General features: G+C 41.7%; 1 protein-coding gene across 1 annotated transcript in view; it reads left to right on the forward strand.

Moving 5' to 3' along the window:
- Positions 1–25242, forward strand: part of LOC105923771 — a gene marked incomplete at its 3' end in the record, with an annotated part of 780934 nt that overhangs the window by 732872 nt on the left and 22820 nt on the right. Inside the window, exons 10-13 of the mRNA XM_036133613.1 lie at positions 12178–12333; positions 12774–12929; positions 14526–14681; positions 21693–21848. Of these exons, the coding sequence (XP_035989506.1) occupies positions 12178–12333; positions 12774–12929; positions 14526–14681; positions 21693–21848 (624 nt within the window). The remainder of the gene's footprint in view (positions 1–12177; positions 12334–12773; positions 12930–14525; positions 14682–21692; positions 21849–25242) is intronic.

Here is a 25242-nt window from a genome sequence, read left to right on the forward strand (position 1 = left end):
AGAGTGTGGTGGATGTGGCTGAAAGCAGAAAGCTTCATGGAAAGACTGCCCAGCTAGAGATGTTCAGTGTTGGAGCTGTTAGAAGGAGCTTCTAGCTGGAGTTTGTTGGTTCGGCCTAGCAGCCAAACTACAGGAGGTCCCAGAACCCCAAGATGACCCAGACAGGCAGGATGATGGATTTCTAGGAGAAAGAGGGTTGAGGAGGTCAGAACCATGGAGAGAAAAGGTCCAGATGAACCACCATGACAGATATGGGAGTGGTGTAGGGGTTTCTGGGAAGTTGAAGTAAAAATGTTCCTAACCAGAGTCCGGTGGGTCCTGTCTGCTCGTTGTACAGCCATGTTCTCCTGATATTGTTCAGCTCTACTTTCTAGGAGCCCTTTTCAGTGAGCCAGGATCTAAACAATGGGAGGACTTGTTGAAATGACTGCAGACTCTCTGTAAATATCCTCACCATGAATCCAGCATCATCTAATATAGCCGACAATAAAGGAGTCAGAGACACAAGCAGGAAAGTCCAGGAAAAAATAAGCAGCATTTTTCCTGAAGAGTCTGAATGTGGTCCAGATGTGCTGCAGAGTAAAAACTGGAAAAGGTCCATTTGTTCTGGGCTCCACCTTCTGGACTGAAGCAACATTGAGCTCTGAACTGTTGGCCTCCAGTTAAATCTCAGCTTGGATGGTTGGATGAAGAAATCTGATGTTTGTTGGCAATTTGTTCTGCTTTCTTTGCTGATAACATTAATATCAGACTGGTTCTGTTTGTGATGCAGCATCCTGTGTGACAGTAGATAAGGTAGAAGCGCTTCTGTTCTCAGTCATATATTCATGTGTTTAGAAATGAGTGAAGTGTAATTATTGCAGCTGTTGATCCTTCAGATAATTGATGGCTGCAGTTAGTTGGTGTGGACAGCAGGTGGCGCTGCTGCATGGCACACAGAGGGAGAGCAGCAGCTTCCTGCAGGGACACATGCTTCGTAAGTCGCTAACTCAGTTAGCTGGATTTGATTGTTGACGATTTGGCATCATCTTGGATCGTTTGGTTCTTCGAAACTCATCATGGGGTCCGTTCTTTGTACGTTGCTTAAAACATCCGAGATCAAATGAGATATCCAAGATGATTTCATCCGGCTAATCCTGATCCGGCTAATTGGGTTCTTCAAACACACCTGTTATTTACGATTAGTATGGCTGGATTGAGTTATCTGAGACAACTGCGCGTTCATGCATTTGTTTAAAAGGGTAAATGTGTCGATAGTAGAAACAATGGTCAGTAACGCTGCTATTGGCTTTTCAGCATGAACAAAGAACGCCCACAGTTTTTCTCCCAGCAGAATAAGAGGTTTTAAAAGAAGGTTATGCCAAATTTGAGTCAATTAAAACGACAGTGAACACCTCAAAGTCTGCTAAAGTCAGGAGAGAGGGCTGGCAAAAAGTAGCAGACAAATTAATGCGTAAATACTGTCCATGATAGATGTTTCTATCACTTTCTACAGTATGAATTTTTGCATTTTAATAATCTCATATTTACTTTGTTCTTTTATGTCAGAGCCTCCATGGGAGCCACTAGAACATGGGGAAAAAGTACAAGAATATTCTACAAAATGATAGCCTTTAATTATTATACTGTATTTTAAAAAGCAACTTCTTCCTCTTTTTTTAAAAGCCACTGTTTAATTATGTGTTTGTCTCTTTTAAACAGCCACCAATAAGAAGGCTGAAAAAAAAAAACGGGTTCTTTTTACTTTTACATGTTTAACCCTTTTTCTTCTTTCTTTTTTTTTCCCACAAAATGAATCAAGGTGCCATCTGTTCCCTATATTAACGGCATCTTCAACAAAAGAAAAAGTATTTTTAGCATTATTTGTTTCGTGTTTTATTGAACATAAAAAAAATGGTGTTCCACAATTCTGTCCCTTCCTCTGCCACTAGGTTGTCCAAGTGCGCTGGCTAGACACAGACTTCCCTATCTCCTCCAGTACGATCTAATCCTGTTTACATGAAATAAACCTGCTCGGCAGCAGGCTCAACTTTGCGCACATGTTGCTATGACAGCAAGTCCAAGATGAGTTTCGAAGAACCAAACGATCCAAGATCATGCCAAATCGTCAACAATGAAATCCAGCTAACTGAGTTAGCGACGTACGAAGAACGGACCCCTGGCCACTGTGGTATAATGTCACCAAGCAGTCTATTTAGGACGGTTTATTTAAATCACCTGTCTTACCTGTGGGCTGGCGCCAACGGCGGTGCGTTCAGGATGTAAGGGGAAATGTCCATTATTTAAGTGTAGCATTGCAAAAGTGGCACAGTTTAGTGCTCGTATAGTGTGATTGGTGACACGTATTGTCTAAAACACCACTGGAAAGCGAAATTAGTTAGTTGAATTAAGTTGTTTACTGCCAATCACAAATGTATATAATAAGCAGAGCCATAATTCTCACAGTTCCTACGTTTCCTTAAGGCACCATACCAGAAGTGTGTCTTCTTCCTAAGTTTTATGATTCCACGCCCCTTTCCTTTGTATCCACGCCCCAGATGCAAAATCGGCATAGACATCATATTCGCAAAATCGGGGCCAAAAGTCTGAAGACTGGGGGAAAAAAGATCTGAAAGTGAAAAAAAAAACATTATAATTTGAAGCTGTAAAAAAAAGAGCTTTGATTCTGAACTGAAAATACTTCCACAATCAAATCAGTGTTTTGGTAAAACTGGAAAAAACACCAATTTTTTTATTTATGTTGGTTATCTCTTTTCAAAATATAGTCAGAACACTACGTTTTAAATTAAGTTTTCATTTTTCAAATTAACAAAACTTTTGGCTCTAATTTAGCTCTATAGAACACACCCAGCTCAGAACTGAAACTGAAAGTTCTTCATAACTTTTTTCCATCGGTTCTGGACTCCATTTTTGTGGAGCATTCTGTGGCATTGACGGTGTGTCTGTTGGGTGAGTCCTGGTTCTTTAAACTGTGTCGGTTCCGTTTAAAAGCTTTTTTTGTGTTTTCGGGTCGTGGAAGAGAGAAAGGACCGAACCCTTCCGTCTCAGTGAGAACCAACTTTTGTTGAAACATTTGTAAGTGCGAGTCGGTTAAAATGTGCTGTGACGTCATAAAACTGAGTGATAATCCTCCCGTCCCCCTAGAAATAAACGTAGTGATCAAGGATGTAGGACTGAATTAAGTACAGGGGAGGAGAAACATATTATGATTAACATGTTTTACTGGTCAAAATGCCACTATGTAGATAGACTGGTATTTAAACGGGTTCTTTACGACTTTCTGACACGTCTGTCGTTTCACTTCTGAGTCTCTCAACCCACTCTAGATGCCCTAAAGAGAAAAGTCACAATAGCTAACAATCGGAATATTGTGATCGATTAAGATCAGTCGGAATGAAAAATGCAATGAGAAGGGTTGTTTATGGAGAACTTATATGGAGCATACGTTGGTCACGCCATTTTAAGTCATGGTCTGCATAAAATCATCCTGCGCGTTCTCGGAGCAGCAGGAAGAGGAACTTGCTTACCGCGGGAGCGAGCATGGCCTGCGTCTTTCTCTGTGGTTTAGTTCTTAAAATCAAACAATATCAACGCTAATGAAACAGTTTTTATTTGTATGACCAATCAAAAGTGTGTCTCGTTTATCTTTCCTTTCCTCTTCTATGCGTGAAAGTGTCAGTTTCACGTGTTTGCCATGATAAATAACTGCAAATTTACTTTCTAAATGGAACAATAAAAATAAACTTTTGACGATTTATCTGCACTGTGCTTGCTTAGAGTTGATCCATTCTGTCACATAACTGTAGTGTGATGGATGTTACTCAATAAATGATTAAAAATATATATTTTTTATTGTATTTTGTTTTTACAGAGGGCATTACTTCTATTTATTTTGAAAAATGTTAGTACAGATAGTAATGTGCCCAATTGCAAAGGTGCAAGGAAGGATTATAATTGATTGATCTTGATCTGAACTTCCCACCCTGCATAAATTAACAGAAAGGACAAAATAGGACGACTTGGCAAAAATAGATTATGGCTTTTATATGAATATTGAAATTAATCAGGGGTCCGTTCTTCGTACGTTGCTTAAAACATCCAAGATCAAATGAGACATCCAAGATGATTTCATCCGGCTAATCATGATCCGGCTAATTGGGTTCTTTGAACACACCTGTTGTTTACGATTAGTATCACTGGATTGAGTTATCTGAGACAACTGCCCGTTCATGCGTTTGTTTAAAAGGGGAAATGTATCGATAGTAGAAACATTGATCAGCAGCGCTGCTATTGGCTGTTCAGCATGGCCAAAGAACGCCCACAGTTTTTCTCCCAGCAGAACAAAAGCTTTTAATGGAAGGTTATGCCGAATTTGAGTCATTAATTAAAACACCTAAAAATCTGTTAAAGCCAGGAGAGAGGGCTGGCAAAAAGCAGCAGACAAATTAATGTGTAAATACTGTCCATGGTAGATGTTTCTATCACTTTCTACAGTATTAATTTTTGCATTTTAATAATCTCATATTTACTTTGTTCTTTTATGTCAGAGCCTCCACGGGACCCACTAGAACATGGGGACAAGTAAAAGTGAAATACAAGAATATTCTACAAAATGGTAGCCTTTAATTATTATACTGTATTTTAAAAAGGCACTTGTTATGTCAAGAGATCCAAATTTCAGTGTCATTCCTTAGATACGGGAAGTAAAGGACACGTGCAAACTGGGAATTTTAACAAAAAAAAAAAAACAATCTTTATCCATAAAAAATGAAAATCTTCCTTTTCCAAGTCATACACAGTTTACACGGTAAAACTGTATCGCTCCGTGTCTAGATAATCCAACCATAGTTTTTTCTAATACAATATACGGCTCGACAGGAAGCAAGCCTTTCAAAGTAAACTAAACTTCACAATAAAATGGCCCGAACAAATCTTCTTACTGAATAGGATAAAACTAAAAAGCAAACCACCATACAAATAACTTAAAATTTTAGATTTATGGCTCCAACACCACTTTTTCCTCTTTAAAAGCCACTGTTAAATGATGTGTTTGTCTGTTTATAACAGCCACCAAGAAAAATCTCTACACTGTCGCGCTGCTCTAAAGGATCCTGTCTATTGCGCAATACGCGATTAATTCGAAAAACTCTGAAATTATTCTTGCACTTTCCGCAACAGGTTGCTGTCGTAAAAATGGACATGGCTACGGCAGACTTCCCTATCTCCTTCGCTTATACAGCCGTGATCTAATCTTGTTTACATGAAATAAGCCTGCTCTGGAGCAGGCTCAAGCTGGCGCACTTGTTGCTATGACAACAAGTGCAGGAAGTCTTTCGAAGAACCAAACGATCCAAGATCATGCCAAATCGTCAACAATGAAATCCTGCTAACTGAGTTAGCGACGTACGAAGAACGGACCCCAGTTCTGTTTAAAATGGCTTTATTTCATTTAGACGGATTATATTTTATATATCCTGCTAAACATAACCCCTCCCACACCAAAAAATTATTTCACTTGCCAAAAAGTGATTACAGCTCATTTACTAAAAATAAATCTGGGGAAAGACTTAGATACATTCCTGAAATGACAGATTGTGTGACTCCTGAACGCTGTTGTATTTACTTGCAGAGGCATCGGTTTAAAACCTACAACACGTCTCAGTTTCTCACCTAAACAATAACGATCAACGATATGTTCAAATTACGTGAGAAGAAATGAGTTTTGTTTTGAGACAAAATTTTGAACTGAGCTATGTTTTTACAGACTTTTTAAGAATGAAACAAATCACTCTAAGTAAATACCTATCTTGTTATTTACTGTCACCTGCCGTTTGACCACCGTTTGGGTCCCACTACCTGCATGTTAGTGGGACCCAAAAGGCGGTCAAAAAACAAACCAAGAAATGACATCTGTGGAAGCTTTCTTCTTCTTTTCTAGCCTCCAGTGTAACCAAAAAGAACCACCAACACCCGTCAACAAATGACAAGCAGCTTAAATACAGATGAATCTAAATTGGGGGTAAAAAACTGTGACTCATGGATGGGGTTGATACATGTGGGAGTCCAGGGAGGTGTTGTTTATGAAATTTAACTAGAAATGCCAAGATTTAAAGTAGAACAATAGAGCAGCAGACAAAATGACTGTCATATATTTAATTAACCAGAAAATATCATCTTGTCTCATTGAAGGGCTTCATATGACAAAATACCATGAATATTACTGGATGTCCTTGAACACATCATGTTGTGTGACAGACCAGAGAGAAACCCAGCTGACTTCCTTTAAATGAGGACAGGAGGGGTCTGAACTCTTCCAGGTTCTCATGTTACACTGACGCAGGAAGAGAAAAGTAAACAGAAGCTCAGACTTACTTTTGTCTCCGAAGAACAATGTCCTAAAACAAGTTTTTATCAGAACTGAGGGTAAAATCCCATTTTCTTCTAACTTTACTGTTGCTTAGTGAGTTTTTCTCTTTATGAAGAGAAAGAGTCAGAGCTCTGTTAGATCCTCTGTTAACATCCAGATCTTTGTTACACAGAGCTACTTTTTATATCTGCGTATGCAGCGCTGTTTACAGTGTTTGGTGTCAGCAGCTATAAATGTCTTTCTAACGATAGTTTCTGGCTCTGTGGAGGAGCAATGATACTCAGATCTCTGGTAAAGCAAAGGTTGCTGGGGCAGCGCCTGGTTCTGTCCTGACTGGTTCCAACGGCAGCCGACCATAAAACTCCTGTTTACCAGCGCTCTGTGTGAGAACAGGAACTGACTTGTGACGATTCATGACGGTCATGGTGCGTTTAGATGTTCCTGTTAAGCAACACTGCTATTGTTATACTAAAAGAACAGAACATTTCTTCCTGATGTGCTTTTTGTGACAATTAAATATTTCAGCTCATCTAACTAATTTTCATGTGAGACAAATATAGCCTGAATAAACAGAAAATGTTGTTTTAAAATAATTTCAGATAATAAGGAAAGAAGCTATCCATACTAACTTGGTCCTATATGAAAATATGGTTATATGCTTGTTAAAACATTAATTAACTTTGATTAAGCAAGGAGAGTTTTTAGGGTCTGTGGGGACTTTAACTCCAAAATAGTTTAAATTTCATGTGACAGCTGCTTCGATTACAAGTAATTTTAAATTAAACTAAACTTTAATGTCTCACAATGGGGAAATTCAGATGTGACAGTGGAAAACAGACAATTATTAGTGATGCAGAAAAAGAAGTAAAGAATACAAGAAAAAAGTTAACTAAATCTAAAATCTTAAGTTGGCTCTAAAGAAAACACCAAGAGTAAAATATATGGGTAAACATTGACGTAAACATTGAGCAAAGGAAAAACATTATTTGATAAATTAATATAGAACATGCTGTATCAGTTCTCCGCCATGGACACATTTTAATTAAGTGAAAAATTATAAACAAAAGTTTTACAATAATTTTACTTGGTTTTAATTCTTAGTAGTTGAAGTGAAGAAAGAAGAGACTGAGTTTACGATTAATTAAAAAAAATCCTAATTCATCATTTTACTCTAGAAGATGAATACAGATTTTAGGATATTTAGAGACATCCTAATTTCTGCTCATTCTGTTAATTTCTGCTCAAACTAAAAAAACATTCTTAAACGCAGAGTAATCAAGTCTTTATGCACCTGAATAATAAAGTTAGAAAAACATTGATCAGGTTTTTTGGACGGTTCTTCTTTGTTAAAATGTTTCGTCTGTTCTCTATGAGACTCTTTCAGTCTGAGGACTTGAAGGTAAACCTTATAATGAGTGGCTTTACATAGTGGATCGATTAGTTTAACGGTGATAAAACCAGTTGCTCACATGCAAAACAGGACCATAAGCCTAACACCCGATCATGAGTAACCAGAGTAATCTGTGTATTCTTAGGTTTCAGCAACTGGACTTTGGCTCAGGCTTTCTGAAAACTTTTTAACACCTATCCAGGAGTCTTTGTCAGTTCTGGTGGCTCACACTAGAGCAACCTGCTGTTGGTGCGCTGCTGTTTTTAAGGACATGGAGGCCCGTCCTTCTACGCGCATTCTAAGTCAGATGCAAATCAATGACCACCCGTCACTGTTCTGGGTCGTTAGAGGATATTCATATAAAAAGAAAAACTGCTCTCTCACCGACCCTTCATACTGCTAATCAGGGTGGATGACTCTCCATTTCTCCAGCTCAGGTCCTCTACCACAGGCCTGGGAGCTTGAGGGTTCTTCTAATACCCCATTTACACTACCCCTTTTTAACCGTGCCGATACCAGCCTGAGCTCGGTAACCAAGATAACTATCAAGTCTAAATGGAACACAAACTGAACTGAACCGAGCCAGACACAACCGGACCGCGCTAAATGCAGACCAGTTCCATGTGTGGACTCGGCCCAGTTTTTCAGTAGCTCGGTTCTCTAATAACAAAGAGCGCATGAGCAGACCGCGTCATCTCCTTACCGCCAGCGGACATTTCAGACATTCATAATACTAAAAGCTTCCTTACCGTGACACACGATTTCCAGTAATGATTCTGCTTAGCAGTGTGATGAACTTCAGCGTCTGTCGTTGTTTCCTGCATCTCTAAATCCTCATTAGACGTTTGTTTGTCTTATCCACGTCCCAAAAGCCGACTCTGTCCAGTAAATTCACCAAAAGTTGCCGTCTTTGCCTGACTCTCCGCAAACAACGACGTATCACAATTATAACCAAGCATAACTGCCTGAATGTTACGGGTGCCGCCATTTTGATTTGCTTGGTCCCTCCTTCAATCCCAGAGAGCAGTAGTACCGCAGATCGTCACTAGGAGGCGAGGAGGAACCGAGATAATGTGATGTGTAAACGGTCGTCAGAACGAGGCTTGGCTTGGTTAACTGATCCAAGCTCGGACCGAGCTCGGCCTGGAACTGGGGCTTTAGAATCTTAGCTGTCCTTAAGATTGCGCTCTTCTGGACTGAGATGTCTGATGTTTCTCCAGGTATCTGTTGGAGCCACTTCTCCAGAGTGGGGATTACTGCCCCCAAGTGTTGTCTTCACCTTGCAGGCTCTCAGCTGTACGCTAAGAGTAAGCAAGACTTTGACTCGCTGATCCACACCACCAGGATCTCCTGCAGGGACATCGGAAGGTCATTCAGGCTGGAGAAATGTGGCCGGATGGTGACAAAGAGAGGGAAGGTAATCCATACATAGGATATTGCACTCCTAGAAGGGAGAGTAGCAGATGTTGAAGAGAGCTATAAGTACCTTGGAATACCACAAGCAAATGGCAACCATGAAGAGGCCACAAGGAAAGTAGAAACAGTGAAATACCTGCAACGAGTAAGGCAAGTTCTGAGAAGACAGCTCAGTGAAAACAAGGTCTGGTCAATCAACAGCTCTGCCTTGCCAGCAATCAGATACCCTGCTGGGATAATGAGTTGGCCAAAGGAGGAAATCCAGACCACTGATGTTAAAACATGAAAGCTACTCACGATGCATGGTGGATTCCACCCCAATCCCAGTATCCACAGGCTATACACTAAGCACAAAGAAGGAGGCAGAGGCCTAGTGAAATCTTAGGTGACTCTTCTGTCAACCAGCAGCTGGTTTTTGGCTCCTCTGGTGTTTTTACCAATGCCTTTCTGGGCCTGAGTCATGTGTTGATCCATGTGCCCACTTATCTTAGCCGCCATGATGACTGACAAGAGCTTCCATGTTGTGGAGAGACAGGTCATTGGCCGATAGTTGGTTAGGGCCATCTCCTTCTGGGGCTGTTCTGCCCTCTGTCAGCCATTCAGGGCGGGTCCCATTTGTCAGCAGTTGGTCATAACTACATTTACAGGTATGCTGTAAATGCTAAAAGTAAATTAAGTTAAATCCACTAACAGCTTGTCATCTTTGTGTCTACAATATACAATAATATGTTAATCAGTTTAGACTGTACCTGCAGCCTCTTAGTGTTCATGTCTGATCTCCTACATGCATGGATGTAACCAGATTTCTGCTTTACAGGACAGTTCAGAGAGCCAGTGGGAACCGATTGTTACGTATTTTCTTCAGAAATAACGGAGATTACTTCATGACTAAAGGAGAAGGACTCTTCTCCTTCCCCCAAAAGGTAAGAATAACTGTTTCTGGTTTCAATAAAGTTCATGTATCTGATGTTTAGAATCCATGTATAAACTTTTATCTGGGTCCAAATATAATAATCTTTATAGTCTATTGCAGCATACATTCAAATAAAAATTTTCTCTGCATTTAACACATTCCCTTTGGGGAGCAGTGGGCTGCCACGATGCAGCGCCGAGTTTGCTGTTAATGACTTTAGGAACAAAAACAAGTTGATTCAAGTGAAAAAGAGAAACGCAGCAGACATGGTCCTTTTTCATGCTGTCCTCTATATCAGCAGCTGTTCACTGATTGTTTTTAGTAGCTAGACAGAGTTATGAGATTGCAGGTGGAATAAGGCAACATTAAAATATAAAGTGCAGCAGTGATCAGAATGTAACCATGCAGGAGAAAAACAGTGTGCAGAATAACATTCAGCCGTTGTTTATGTGCAAAAATTTCTTCCGTAATAATCCTGGACACCCAGATCAAAGGTAAGACAGCGCTCAATAACCATACCATTCTCACACCATCTTTATTTACAAAGGGATTAAAAGCAGCTAGCAGCTAAAAGAAAGTGCTGTACATGGCTACAAGCTAAAATCACAGAAAACAATCTTCTCTAAAATTCCAGAAGCAAATGGTATCTTAGAAATGGGTCTATGATTGGCCATCAAGGCGTGATCTACCCAGGCTGAAGAATTTCAGACACTACTAAAGCAGCTGTTGTTGATCTGTTCCTTTCCTCCTGTGTTGCTTCCAGTCATCAGACTCTCCAGAATTTATGTCCTTTGGTTCAGTAACTCCATGTCAGATCCTCTGCTGTCCACAGCCTGCTGTCTCTGCTCTGTTGCAGTCTGTCTAGTTTTGTTTACTAAGGTCTCTATTCACCTCGCTCCTGGTGTCCTGACTTCTGCATTTGGGTTCTGATCAAACCTAAATCATGACAGGAGGATCTGACCACTGGGCTCAGCAGAGATTCGCAGAGGCAGAATAGCAGACAGAGAGGTGGTGAGGATGTATACCGACAAGGTAGCTCAGCCCTGCGCTACGTGGAGACTAGGGCTGGGTATCATCTAGGATGAGCCGATTAGATACGATTCTCAATATAGCTCTGCTTGATTTGATATGACCCCAAAATCGATATTTATTACTTTGAAATTAATGGTCACAGCCATTCAATTAACAAAACGTGTCACATATTATATTTATGTTCAATTTATTGAACACTTATATATTAATAGGAAAATAAAGTACATTTGGTTCAATGCATTTAACGTGTCACAGACACCAAAAATGTGCCCAAATGTCTGATTTTAGGGACGAAGATGCTTCTAAAATCCTGTCGGCTATTCCGCAAATTAGTCTCACTTGCTCTTCCTCGCTGTGAACAGTAATGGCGTGCTGTAATAGCACCCCCTAGGGGTTGGGAGGTATATCGACATTGAAGGCTAGAATATCGATATTAAATTGTTTTTAAAAACATCAATATTAATCTTTGTATCGATTTTTGTGCACAGCCCTGGAGACAAAGGTTTTCCTGGTTTTTCCTGACAAACTTTCCTCACAATGAATCTGAAATTGATTGTTGAATTTAAAACCCAACAGATAAGAAAACTAATACGGAATCATTTTCAGAGAGAAACTACCCAGTTTCAGCCTCATTATATCATCTAGTTGTCTGCTGTTAATGACTTTAGGAACAAAAACAAATTGATTCAAGTTAAAAAGAGAAACACAGCAGACACGGTCCTTTTTCATGCTGTCCTCTCTATCAGCAGCTGGTCACTGATTGTTTTCAGTACAAATGTTGGTAGAGGTCATCAGGTCAGATGAAATATGAGAACCTCAGCATACAGCTGCCATCACCGTGCTCTGATATTACAGCAGAAACTATCAAATCATCCCAAGCTCAAAAACTCTCTGCTGTGATTAGCTGATGTGATGTTCAGACACTGTGAGCCATCAGTGGGTGAACTAAGAGTTTTACACAGGATGTAATCAGCCTCCTGCTTTACAGGATGGTTCAGAGAGCAGCTAGCTGAGAAAACTGGAACTGAATCACATGTTAACTGTCTGTTTCCCTCTCAGCGAGGCTTCAGGCTGGGACACACATAGGAACATTTGGAGGAACATGGAGGAGAACAGACCAGCGTCTCCAGCACCCAGCTGTGTTTCTCTGCAGAGTGACAGGTCCAAAGATCTTCCTTTATACTTCCGTAATAATCCTGGACCCCCAGCCCAAAGGTAAGACAGCTGTCAATAACCATACCATACTCATCTTTATTTACAAAGGGATTAAAAGCAGCTAGCAGCTAAAACAAAGTGCTGTACATGGCTACAAGCTAAAATGACAGAAAACAATCTTCTCTAAAATTCCGGAAGCAAATGGTAGCTTAGAAATGGGTCTATGATTGGCCATCAAGGCGTGATCTACCCAGGCTGAAGAATTTCAGACACTACTACAGCAGCTGTTGTTGATCTGTTCCTTTCCTCCTGTGTTGCTTTCAGTCATCAGACTCTCCAGAATTCATGTCCTTTGGTTCAGTAACTGTGAGCCATCAGTGGGTGAACTAAGAGTTTTACACAGGATGTAATCAGCCTCCTGCTTTACAGGATGGTTCAGAGAGCAGCTAGCTGAGAAAACTGGAACTGAATCACATGTTAACTGTCTGTTTCCCTCTCAGCGAGGCTTCAGGCTGGGACACACATAGGAACATTTGGAGGAACATGGAGGAGAACAGACCAGCGTCTCCAGCACCCAGCTGTGTTTCTCTGCAGAGTGACAGGTCCAAAGATCTTCCTTTATACTTCCGTAATAATCCTGGACCCCCAGCCCAAAGGTAAGACAGCTGTCAATAACCATACCATACTCATCTTTATTTACAAAGGGATTAAAAGCAGCTAGCAGCTAAAACAAAGTGCTGTACATGGCTACAAGCTAAAATCACAGAAAACAATCTTCTCTAAAATTCCGGAAGCAAATGGTAGCTTAGAAATGGGTCTATGATTGGCCATCAAGGCGTGATCTACCCAGGCTGAAGAATTTCAGACACTACTACAGCAGCTGTTGTTGATCTGTTCCTTTCCTCCTGTGTTGCTTTCAGTCATCAGACTCTCCAGAATTCATGTCCTTTGGTTCAGTAACTCCATGTCAGATCCTCTGCTGTCCACAGCCTGCTGTCTCTGCTTTGTTGCAGTCTGTCTAGTTTTGTTTACTAAGGTCTCTATTCACCTCGCTCCTGGTGTCCTGACTTGTGCATTTGGGTTCTGATCAAACCCAAATCATGACAGGAGGATCTGACCACTGGGTCCAGCAGAGATTCGCAGAGGCAGAATAGCAGACAGAGAGATGGTGAGGATGTATACCGACAAGGTGGCTCAGCCCAGCGCTACGTGGAGACTAGGGCTGGGTATCATCTAGGATGAGCCGATTAGATACGATTCTTGATATAGCTCAGCTTGACTTGATATGACTCCAATATCGATATTTATTACTTTGAAATTAATGGTCACAGCCATTCAATTAACAAAACGTGTCACATATTATATTTATGTTCAATTTATTGAACACTTATATATTAATAGGAAAATAAAGTACATTTGGTTCAATGCATTTAACGTGTCACAGACACCAAAAATGTGCCCAAACGTCTGATTTTAGGGACAAAGACTCTTCTAAAATCCTGTCGGCTATTCCGCAAATTAGTCTCACTTGCTCTTCCTCGCTGTGAACAGTAATGGCGTGCTGTAATAGCGCCCCCTAGGGGTTGGGAGGTATATCGACATTGAAGGCTAGAATATCGATATTAAATTGTTTTTAAAAACATCAATATTAATCTTTGTATCGATTTTTGTGCACAGCCCTAGTGGAGACAAAGGTTTTCCTGGTTTTTCCTGACAAACTTTCCTCACAATGAATCTGAAATTGATTGTTGAATTTAAAACCCAACAGATAAGAAAACTAATACGGAATCATTTTCAGAGAGAAACTACCCAGTTTCAGCCTCATTATATCATCTAGTTGTCTGCTGTTAATGACTTTAGGAACAAAAACAAATTGATTCAAGTTAAAAAAGAGAAACACAGCAGACACGGTCCTTTTTCATGCTGTCTTCTCTATCAGCAGCTGGTCACTGATTGTTTTCAGTACAAATGTTGGTAGAGGTCATCAGGTCAGATGAAATATGAGAACCTCAGCATACAGCTGCCATCACCGTGCTCTGATATTACAGCAGAAACTATCAAATCATCCCAAGCTCAAAAACTCTCTGCTGTGATTAGCTGATGTGATGTTCAGACACTGTGAGCCATCAGTGGGTGAACTAAGAGTTTTACACAGGATGTAATCAGCCTCCTGCTTTACAGGATGGTTCAGAGAGCAGCTAGCTGAGAAAACTGGAACTGAATCACATGTTAACTGTCTGTTTCCCTCTCAGCGAGGCTTCAGGCTGGGACACACATAGGAACATTTGGAGGAACATGGAGGAGAACAGACCAGCGTCTCCAGCACCCAGCTGTGTTTCTCTGCAGAGTGACAGGTCCAAAGATCTCCCTTTATTCTTCCGTAATAATCCTGGACCCCCAGCCCAAAGGTAAGACAGCTGTCAATAACCATACTCATCTTTATTTACAAAGCGCTTAAAAGCAGCTAGCAGCTAAAACAAAGTGCTTTACATGGCTACAAGCTAAAATGACAGAAAACAATCTTCTCTAAAATTCTTGAAGAAATGGTAGCCACTTTAACAGTGGCTTTTAAAAAAGAGGAAGTAGATGCTTTTTAAAATAAAGTATAATAATTAAAGGCTACCATTTTGTAGAATATTCTTGTACTTCACTTTTTTCCCCATGTTCTAGTGGGTCCTGTGGAGGCTCTGACATAAAAGAACAAAGTAAATATGAAATTATTAAACAGCAAAAATACATACTGTAGAAAGTGATAGAAACATCTATCATGGACAGTATTCAAATTTAATTTGTCTGCTGCTTTTTGCCCGCCCTCTCTCCTGGCTTTAGCAGACTTTGAGGTGCTCCCTGTCGTTTTAATTAATGACTCAAATTCGGCTGCTGATCATTGTTTCTACTATCGATACATTTCCCCTTTTAAACAAACGCATGAACGCGCAGTTATCTCAGATAACTCAATCCAGCCATAATTACCATAAACAACAGGTGTGTTCGAGGAACCCAATTAGCCGGATCATGATTAGCCGGATGAAGTCATCTTGGATGTCTCATTTGATCTCGGATGTTTTAAGCAACGTACGAAGAACAAACCCCTGGTCACCTGACTTCTGCATTTGGGTTCTAATCAACCCCAAATCATGACAGGAGAATCTGACCACTGGGTCCAAATATTGATGCCCTCTTAGAACACAGTGTGTGTGTTTTTTTTCTGGGGGGGGGGGGGGGGGGGGGGATAATAATAATGATAATAATAATCTTTATAGTCTATTTTAGCATACATTGAAATGAAATTTGTTCTCTGCATGTAACACATCCCTTTGGGGAGCAGTGGGCTGCCACTGTGCAGCGCCCAGGGAGCGATCTGGGGTTTAGGGTCTTGCTCAGGGACCCAGAGTGGTAGTTGAACCCAGAACCTACACAAGCAACAATATAGTTAACCCACCACTGTTATGCCTGCTCAGACTGTTGTCACAGAGCAGTAATGGCTCTGGACTGGAAGGATGAAATATTATCAGGGAAGAGGGGAGACCTAACCCTACCCCTGAAAATCTAAGAAATAATGTGGATCATCAGATTCTGGTGAGAATAACACCAGATAAGTTGAGGATTAAGCATAACCTTTTTTGGGGGGAGGGGGGGGGGGTTGCAGCCCAGAGGCTCACTTTTCATCACAGTAGGCTGACAGGAAGGGGGTGGAAGAGGGGGCAAAGGACCGTGGGTCGGATTCAAACGCAGGTCAACTACGTCGAGGACTAAGGCCTCCGTACATGGGTCGCTCTACCTGCTGCCCCACCAGCGCACCCAGGATGAAGCTTAACTTCACTGAAGTTAGTTTAAATGAGCTACATATTTGCTTTAGTGTGAGAGTTGACCTTCTTTGACATCTGAAACATGTTTAAGCTGCTTATTAAAAGTTTAAACATAGAGAGACTGGAGTAAAAAAAGGTAAACACCTAGTTTCAAACTATGAATTTCTAAATGACTTAATTTTTGTAACTTTTTTAACTAAACTGTCAGAATATTGATCATAGTTGTATTTTGGTCCCAAAAGCGTCATTATATTTTGATGCAAACCAAACTCGGTTTCATATACGTCTGTTAAATATGAGGATAATCACATTTTTGTTGCTGCTCTTAAAGTTGTATTCTGGGATGTTAATTAATAGTTAGTTGAAAGGAAAGTATTTCTAACACTATGTTAATTCAGGAACAGGAGATGGTGATCAGGGATAAATGGACTGCTGGATATATTTAGTCACAAGGCTTTCAATAATCTGGGGGAGACACACGGACTGAATGAAGCTGATATGTTTAACGAACAGGTTCAGTCTTAATGTGGGGTAAATGAGGCAGCACAGGTGAGCAGAATCTTCCTTCTGTATGGTGACTGTTGCTGAGCACAGGGAGGCAGACTGGATCATTACAAGTCAGTTAAAAGGAACCAAAGTCAAATTCCTTGGTTGTGCAAACAATCATGATGACAGAAAACTATTCTGACTCAATAAAACTATAAAGTAGTAGTAGAGAATTTATTTTTGATAGGTTTATAACAGTTATTTAAGAGACTTTCACTCCAAGCAATTTGAAATTGTGCAGGTGGATTTTTGATGGTCAATGAAAGTTTTACATTTTTATTTAAAATCCATCTGTTCTTTGAATTTGGTCATATCATAAACTGATGTTAACATTTGTTTTATTGATTTATTTTTTTCTGGCACAATATTTTCACACTAAAAATATAAAGATAATTATACATTGTTTAAAAAGAAAAACAACAACAACAACTATTATTCCAACTGTTAAAAAAATATTTCACAGAGAAACTATCCAGTTTCAGCCTCATTATATCATCTAGTGGTCTGCTGTTAATGACTTTAGGAACAAAAGCAAGTTGATTCAAGTGAAAAAGAGAAACACAGCAGACACGGTCCTTTTTCATGCTGTCCTCTCTATCAGCAGCTTTTCACTGATTGTTTTTAGTACAAAAATGTTAGTAGAGATCATCAGGTCAGATGAAATATGAGAACCTCAGCATACAGCTGCCATCACCCTGCTCTGATATTACAGCAGAAACCAACAACCAAATCATCCCAAGCTCAAAAACTCTCTGCTGTGATTAGCTGATGTGATGTTCAGACACTGTGAGCCATCAGTGGGTGAACTAAGAGTTTTACACAGGATGTAATCAGCCTCCTGCTTTACAGGATGGTTCAGAGAGCAGCTAGCTGAGAAAACTGGAACTGAATCACATGTTAACTGTCTGTTTCTCTCTCAGTGAAGCTTCAGGCTGGGAAACACAGAGGAACATTTGGAGGAACATGGAGGAGATCAGAGCAGCGTCTCCAGCACCCAGCTGTGTTTCTCTGCAGAGTGACCTGTCCAAAGATATTCCTATACACTTCCGTAATTATCCTGGACCCCCAGATCAACGGTAAGACAGCTGTCAATAACCATTTTCATACCATCTTTATTTACAAAGCGCTTAAAAGCAGCTAGCAGCTAAAACAAAGTGCTGTACATGGCTACAAGCTAAAATGACAGAAAACAATCTTCTCTGAAATTCTTGAAGCAAATGGTAGCTTAGAAATGGATCTATAATTAGCCATAAAGGTGTGATCTACCCAGGCTGAAGAATTTCAGACACTACTAAAGCAGCTGTTGTTGATCTGTTCCTTTCCTCCTGTGTTGCTTTCAGTCATCAGACTCTCCAGAATTTATGTCCTTTGGTTCAGTAACTCCATGTCAGATCCTCTGCTGTCCACAGCCTGCTGTCTCTGCTCTGTTGCAGTCTGTCTAGTTTGGTTTACTAAGGTCTCTATTCACCTCGCTCCTGGTGTCCTGACTTCTGCATTTGGGTTCTGATCAAACCCAAATCATGACAGGAGAATCTGACCACTGGGCTCAGCAGAGATTCTCAGAGGCAGAATTTTTGTCATGATGTCAGTGATCACTGTGCGATTGCTTGTATAAGAAACACAAAACTACCTAAACATAAACCTTGTTATGTTTTTAAAAGGTGTTTTAAAACTTTTAATGAACAGGCTTTTATTCATGATTTGTACAATTGTAATTTGGAAAATGTCTGTCAGATACTTGATGTGGAACATGCCTGGGAATATTTTCATTCAAGAAGTTTAGGATCAGCGGGAGGAACAACCCTTGGTTTACTGAAGAGTTAAGTCATAAGATCAGAGAAAGAAATGTGGCATGGGGAAAAGCTCAAGCCACAAATTCTACTGCTGACTGGACTGCTTTCAGAACCTTAAGAAATAAATGCACAAGCATGACCAGAAAAACTAAATCAGATTACTATCTAAAAAATGGGTCTAAAAATCTCAATAACCCTGCTAAATTCTGGAAACAAATTAAGTCTCTGTCTAATTCCAATTCTTCGTCTGCAGGTCTCCCACAACATATTTTTGTAGATTCAGTTGAAATTAAAAACAAATTTGACATAATTGGTCATTTTAACAATTACTTTGTATCAGCTGGCTGTATCTTCAATGAGTCCAAATCTAGTTATCAGTGCTCCAACTCCAGCTCTGAAACACCACTGAAAACCTTTTTCTTTTTTAGACCCATTCTTAAACAGGATGTCTGTATTGCTCTTAAAGCTATTGATCCAAAAAAATCAGCAGGACCAGACAACCTAGAACCTTTCTTATTAAAAGTTGCAGCTGAATTTATAGCTAAGCCTGTAGCATACATTTTTAATTGTTGTCTGCAGACCAATTCAATCCCTAAAATATGGAAAGCAGCCTATGTGCTTCCTTTGTTAAAGGGTGGCGACCCTTCAGATCTTCACAATTATAGACCAATTTCCAAGCTCTCTATTCTTGCAAACATTTTTGGAAGCTCAAGTAAACTGTCAATTAAAAGACTACTTGGCAGAGCACAACATTCTAACTGATGTACAGTCGGGTTTTAGAGCTGGACACGGCACTGTTACAGCAACCTTGCTATTATTAAATGACATTATAAATGCCTTGGACCAGAAGCAACACTGCGCTGCACTATTTGTGGATCTGTCCAAAGCATTTGACTCTGTTGACCATAAGCTATTACTAGATAGATTAATAAACATTGGTATAGGAAACCCAGCTATTACTTGGTTCAAAAACTACCTTACAAAGCGAACGCAATGTGTTTCTATAGATGGTCTTAAATCAGACTTTTTAGAAATTTCTATGGGTGTTCCTCAAGGTTCAATTTTAGCCCCCCTCTTATTTTCTATATTCATTAATAACATTGGAAAGGACATGCAAACTGCTAAACTGCATCTTTATGCAGATGACACTGTGATTTATTCAGTTGCCTCTTCACTGAACCAAGCCATGCATGACCTACAGTTGGCCTTTCAGCAGCTTCAAGTTTCTCTACATGGCCTTAAGTTAGTGCTAAATACTAAGAAAACCAAATTTATGACGTTTTCAAGGGCTCGTTCCCAATCCCCAGATAATATAACTATTAACACATTAAATGGAGACTTAATTGAAAATGTTTCTTCATATAAGTATTTAGGTTTTTGGCTGGACAACAAACTTTCATTCAAAGTTCATGTTGAGAAACTTGTAAAAAAGCTGAAACTACGGCTGGGGTTTTATTTTAGAAATAAAACCTGTTTTAACATGTCACCCAGAAAAACACTTGTGCAGGCTACCTTTTTAAGTGTTTTAGACTATGGTGATGTTGTCTACATGCATGCTGCCTCTAGTACTCTCCACCTGTTAGATTCTGTGTACCATAGTGCTCTGCGCTTCTTAACTAATTCTTATTCCCGTACTCATCATTGTACGCTGTATGAACTGGTAGGTTGGCCATCACTAAGTCTACGTAGACAACTTCATTTGTATATTTTTTATACAAGGCCATGTTGGGTAAACTGCCGGCATATTTATGTAATCTCCTCAAGCTAAATTCCAGTCACTTTCAACTCCGTTCCACCAGGTGGCGCTCTTACCAGGTTCCAATGGTTTTTACTGAGCTGGGGAAGAAATCCTTCTCTTACTTTGCTCCATGGTCATGGAAAAATTTATAAAACTTGCTCCATTTAAATGATCTAATCTCATTATATGAATTTAAAGCCATGTTAAAATGTCATGTAATTGAAAAATGTAACTGCCCTATGTGACCCGTCTTTTCCTCTATGTGAGATTTTATCTATGTTGTACTTCTGTTTGTATTTTAACTGGTGTGCCGTCTTGGCCAGGTCTCCCTCAAAAAAGAGATCTCAATCTCAAGGGACTTCCTGGTTAAATAAAGATTATAAAAATAAAGAATATCAGACAGAGAGATGGTGAGGATGTATACCGACAAGGTGGCTCAGCCCTGCGCTACGTGGAGACTAGGGCTGGGTATCATCTAGGATGAGGCGATTCGATACGATTCGTGATACATAGCTCACTATACAATACGATTCTCAATATAGCTCAGCTTGATTTGATATGACTCCAATATCGATATTTATTACTTTCAAATTAATGGTCACAGTCATTCAAATAACAAAACCAGTACTATATTATATTTATGTTCAATTTATTGAACACTGATATATTAACAGGAAAATAAAGTGCATTTGGTTCAATGCATTTAACATGTCACAGAAACCAAAAATGTGCCCAAATGTCTGATTTTAGGGATGAAGGCGCTTCTAAAATCCTGTCGGCTATTCAGCAAATTAGTCTCACTTGCTCTTCCTCGCTGTGAACAGTAATGGCGTGCTGTAATAGCACCCCCTATGGGTTGAGAGGTATATCAACATTGAAGGCCAGAATATCGATATTAAATTGTTTTTAAAAACATCAATATTAATCTTTGTATCGATTTTTATGCACAGCCCTAGTGGAGACAAAGGTTTTCTGGTTTTTCCTGACAAACTTTTCTCACAATGAATCTGAAATTGATTGTTGACAGTTTAAAACCCAACAGAGATAAGAAAACTAATACTGAATAATTTTCAGAGAGAAACTACCCAGTTTCAGCCTCATTATATCATCCATTTATTTGCTGTTAATGACTTTAGGAACAAAAACAAGTTGATTCAAGTGAAAAAGAGAAACACAGCAGACATTATTGTCCTTTTTCATGCTGTCCTCTCTATCAGCAGCTGTTCACTGATTGTTTTTAGTACAAATGTTAGTAGAGGTGATCAGGTCAGATGAAATATGAGAACCTCAGCATACAGCTGCCATCATCGTGCTCTGATATTACAGCAGAAACTATCAAATCATCCCAAGCTCAAAAACTCTCTGCTGCTGTGATTAGCTGATGTGATGTTCAGACACTGTGAGCCATCAGTGGGTGAACTAAGAGTTTTACACAGGATGTAATCAGCCTCCTGCTTTACAGGATGGTTCAGAGAGCAGCTAGCTGAGAAAACTGGAACTGAATCACATGTTAACTGTCTGTTTCTCTCTCAGTGAGGCTTCAGGCTGGGAAACACAGAGGAACATTTGGAGGAACATGGAGGAGAACAGACCAGCGCCTCCAGCACCCAGCTGTGTTTCTCTGAAGAGTGACCTGTCCAAAGATATTCCTATATTCTTCCGTAATGATCCTGGACCCCCAGATCAAAGGTAAGACAGCTGTCAATAACCATACTCATAGCATCTTTATTTAGAAAGTGCTTAAAAACAGCTAGCAGCTAAAACAAAGTGCTGTACATGGCTACAAGCTAAAATGACAGAAAACAATCTTCTCTGAAATTCTTGAAGCAAATGGTAGCTTAGAAATGGATCTATATTGTAACGATGCTGTGTTTCAGTTCTGCTAGGGTTCCTTATCATTATGCATTTGTTATGAGTTGCATTACAACCTTTATTGTTGAATGTGAGCGTCGTGGGTTTTCCTTGTCTGACGCTGCTGGCTCCCGCACCACATGTGATAGGTTTATGATGCCATGTGGGCGGAGAGATCAGGAGCGGGGGGACTAGGACCAGGAAGTGGTGTTCGTGCGCGCGTGTGTGTTGTTGTTAGCCGCAAGCTCGGGAGTTGAACACATGCAGTTCTGTTAGAGCCGTGAGCTGCAGCCTCAGGAAATAGCACCTCATATTTCCAATAAACCCTGTTGACGGTACTTCGGCTGCAGTGTGGGCATCATTACATTGGTGTCAGAAGTAAACCGAAACGAGCGGAGCCGGGTGAGCGCTGTTAGCTCGTCGCCTCCACCAGCGCCATGGACGGCAAGTTTCCCCGTGTGAGTGTTAAGTTGGAAAGAGAGGAAGACAGTGAGGCATGGAGTGCGGAGCTTAATAAAATTGCTCGGGCGAAAGCTTCCCTGCGCGGTTCTGCGGCGAGGATGGCTACCGAAGCCGGTCTGGGTGCCGGCGCGCAGCTGCGCCCGTCGTCCCCGCCATCACAGGGAGCGCGGCGTGACCTGGTCGACAAATGTGGCGGCGCCCGTGACTATTGCAACGATGGCGGCGCCCGTAACATCGCTGTCCCGTTGAAGACGCCCAAGTACTCCGGTAGGTCAAGCTGGGAGGCTTTCCATGCACAGTTTGAGCTGCTGGCGCAGGCTGGAGGATGGACAGTGGAGCATAAAGCCCTGCAGCTAGCTCTTTGCCTACAAGATGATGCTTTGGACTGCCTGCTGCTGCTCGGTCCAGAAGACAGAAAAGACTATGATGCCTTAGTCGGAGCGCTAAAGAGGCGGTTTGGACAATGTGTGCAGCCAGACATCTTTAAAAATAAGCTCAGTAGCAGGAGCAGGTTGCCGGGTGAACCTTTGCGTGTTTTGGCTAATGACATTGGGAGCCTCACACGCAGAGCGTATGCACACATGCAGTCAGGTGTGCAGAATGAATTAGCGAAGGATCAGTTCATCAGAGCTCTGTCACCCCCGGAGCTGCGCCTGCAGGTCCAGCTGATGCATCCAAAATCCCTCCAGGATGCTTTGGATCTGGCGGTGGAGAGGGAGTGTTTGGTCGGAGTAGGAGCTGGAGATGATCAGAGAGGACAACCGCCCGCATGCAGGTCTGCAGAGGGGATCGAGCCGGACCAGGAGAAACCTGCTTGGATCTCAGAGTTGGCAGAAATGGTTCGGGCGGCGTCACTGCAGTCGACGCGAGACTCCTCTGCTTCCCCTGCCCTTTGTTGGGGCTGTGGCCAACCAGGGCATCTCCTCAGGCGGTGTCCTACAGCAGTCAAGAAACAGGGAAACGAGATAGGGCCTGCATGGAGGAGGCAGCGCAGGCCCTTGCCGTAGCCTCCACACCTTCATCGACAGCAGTCGGGTCCCGCCAGCGCCGACAGGGGGCCCTGTCTCAGCCTTCACCAGAAGTGGACTCATGCCAAGACCAAGCGACAGTGGTTGCGGTTGTTGGCCGCACCTGTGTTGGGGATTTTTGTTACATCCCTGTCACAGTGGAAGGGATCCCCTGCACAGCCCTGATTGACACTGGTTCCACAGTAACACTCGTGAGGCCTGATGTGGTACCAGATTGGACTCGGATTCGGCCCACTACAGTGCAGCTGCGCACGGTCACAGGGGACATTGCACCTATGAAGGGGAGGGGTACAATGACTGTTAATGTAGGTGGCCGGTCTATCACTCACCCTGTGTGGGTAGCAGAGGTGCAGGACATGTGCATACTGGGATTGGACTTTTTAAGGGCTGCGGGGTGCCAGTTGGATTTGGGAAGGGGGACATGGAGTTTTAAGGAAGGTCCTCTCATCCCACTGCTGCCCACAGTTTCTGATCCAGTGCTGTTAGGGCCTGTGGTCTGCCTCACTGAACCTCAGACTGCAGATATTGAGCAGATCTCACCCAAGGCTGACCAGATGGCCTCCACGACAGCCGCTGCGCCCACATACCCGATGCCCCCGGTTTGGGCACCTCATGTGGCACAAGATGCATCAGTGACCTTGGTGCAGAAGATCTGGGCAGAGAACTGTAGGGGTTTGGACACCAAGCAGCAAGAACAACTGTGGCAGCTGCTCGTGGACTTTAAGGACAGCTTTGCTCTGAGCGAAGACCAGGTGGGGCAGACTCAGTTGGTGGAGCACGACATTCTGACTGGAGATGCACCCCCGATAAAATGTCGGCCACGCCGGCTTCCCCTGGCCCGCCAGGAAGCATGCGACAGAGCAGTGTCGGACATGTTGCAAGCAGGCATTATTGAACCTTCAGACAGTCCCTGGGCAGCTGCTGTTGTCATGGTGCCCAAAAAGAATGGAGAATGGCGCCTGTGTGTTGATTACAGGCCGCTGAATGGGGTGACGGAAAAGGATTCATACCCGCTGCCTCGGGTTGACGAGTCACTGGACCTGGTGTCAGGCTCTAACTGGTTCTCGTCCCTGGATCTTCGCAGCGGTTATTACCAGGTTCCCCTAACAACAAGTGCCAGGCCAAAGTCTGCGTTTTGCACAGGGCGGGGACTCTGGCAGTTTAAAGTGCTCTCATTTGGGCTGTGCAATGCACCCGCCACCTTTTCCAGGCTGATGGACCGAGTGCTGGCTGACGTCCCTCGCCAAGAGTGTCTGGTGTATCTGGATGACATACTGGTCCATGGCGCCTCCTTTGCTACAGCCCTGGCCTCACTCCGTCGGGTGTTGGAGAGAATTAGAGCAGCGGGCTTGAGACTCCACCCAGATAAATGTCATTTAGTTCCCCAGGAGTGACTGCTGCTTGTCGGGACTTTGATGCAATCAACTGGTTTCCTTATATAGGACATTTTTGACCAATCTGTATAATCTGACCCAATCTGTATAATATGATTGAACTTGACTTTGTAAAGTGCCTTGAGATGACATGTTTCATGATTTGGCGCTATATAAATAAAATTGAATTGAATTGAATTGAATTTCATGCAGCAAGAGGTGACATTTCTGGGTCACCGGGTTGGAAGGGAGGGAATCAGCACAATGGAGGACAAAGTAAAGATGGTGGCAGAGTGGCCAGTCCCCACTACCCAGAGGGATCTTAAAAGTTTCCTGGGCCTGGCCTCCTACTACAGGAGGTTTGTGCGG

The sequence above is a fragment of the Fundulus heteroclitus genome, unplaced genomic scaffold (genome assembly GCF_011125445.2).
Source record: "Fundulus heteroclitus isolate FHET01 unplaced genomic scaffold, MU-UCD_Fhet_4.1 scaffold_65, whole genome shotgun sequence".
NCBI classification, from domain to species: Eukaryota; Metazoa; Chordata; class Actinopteri; order Cyprinodontiformes; family Fundulidae; genus Fundulus; species Fundulus heteroclitus.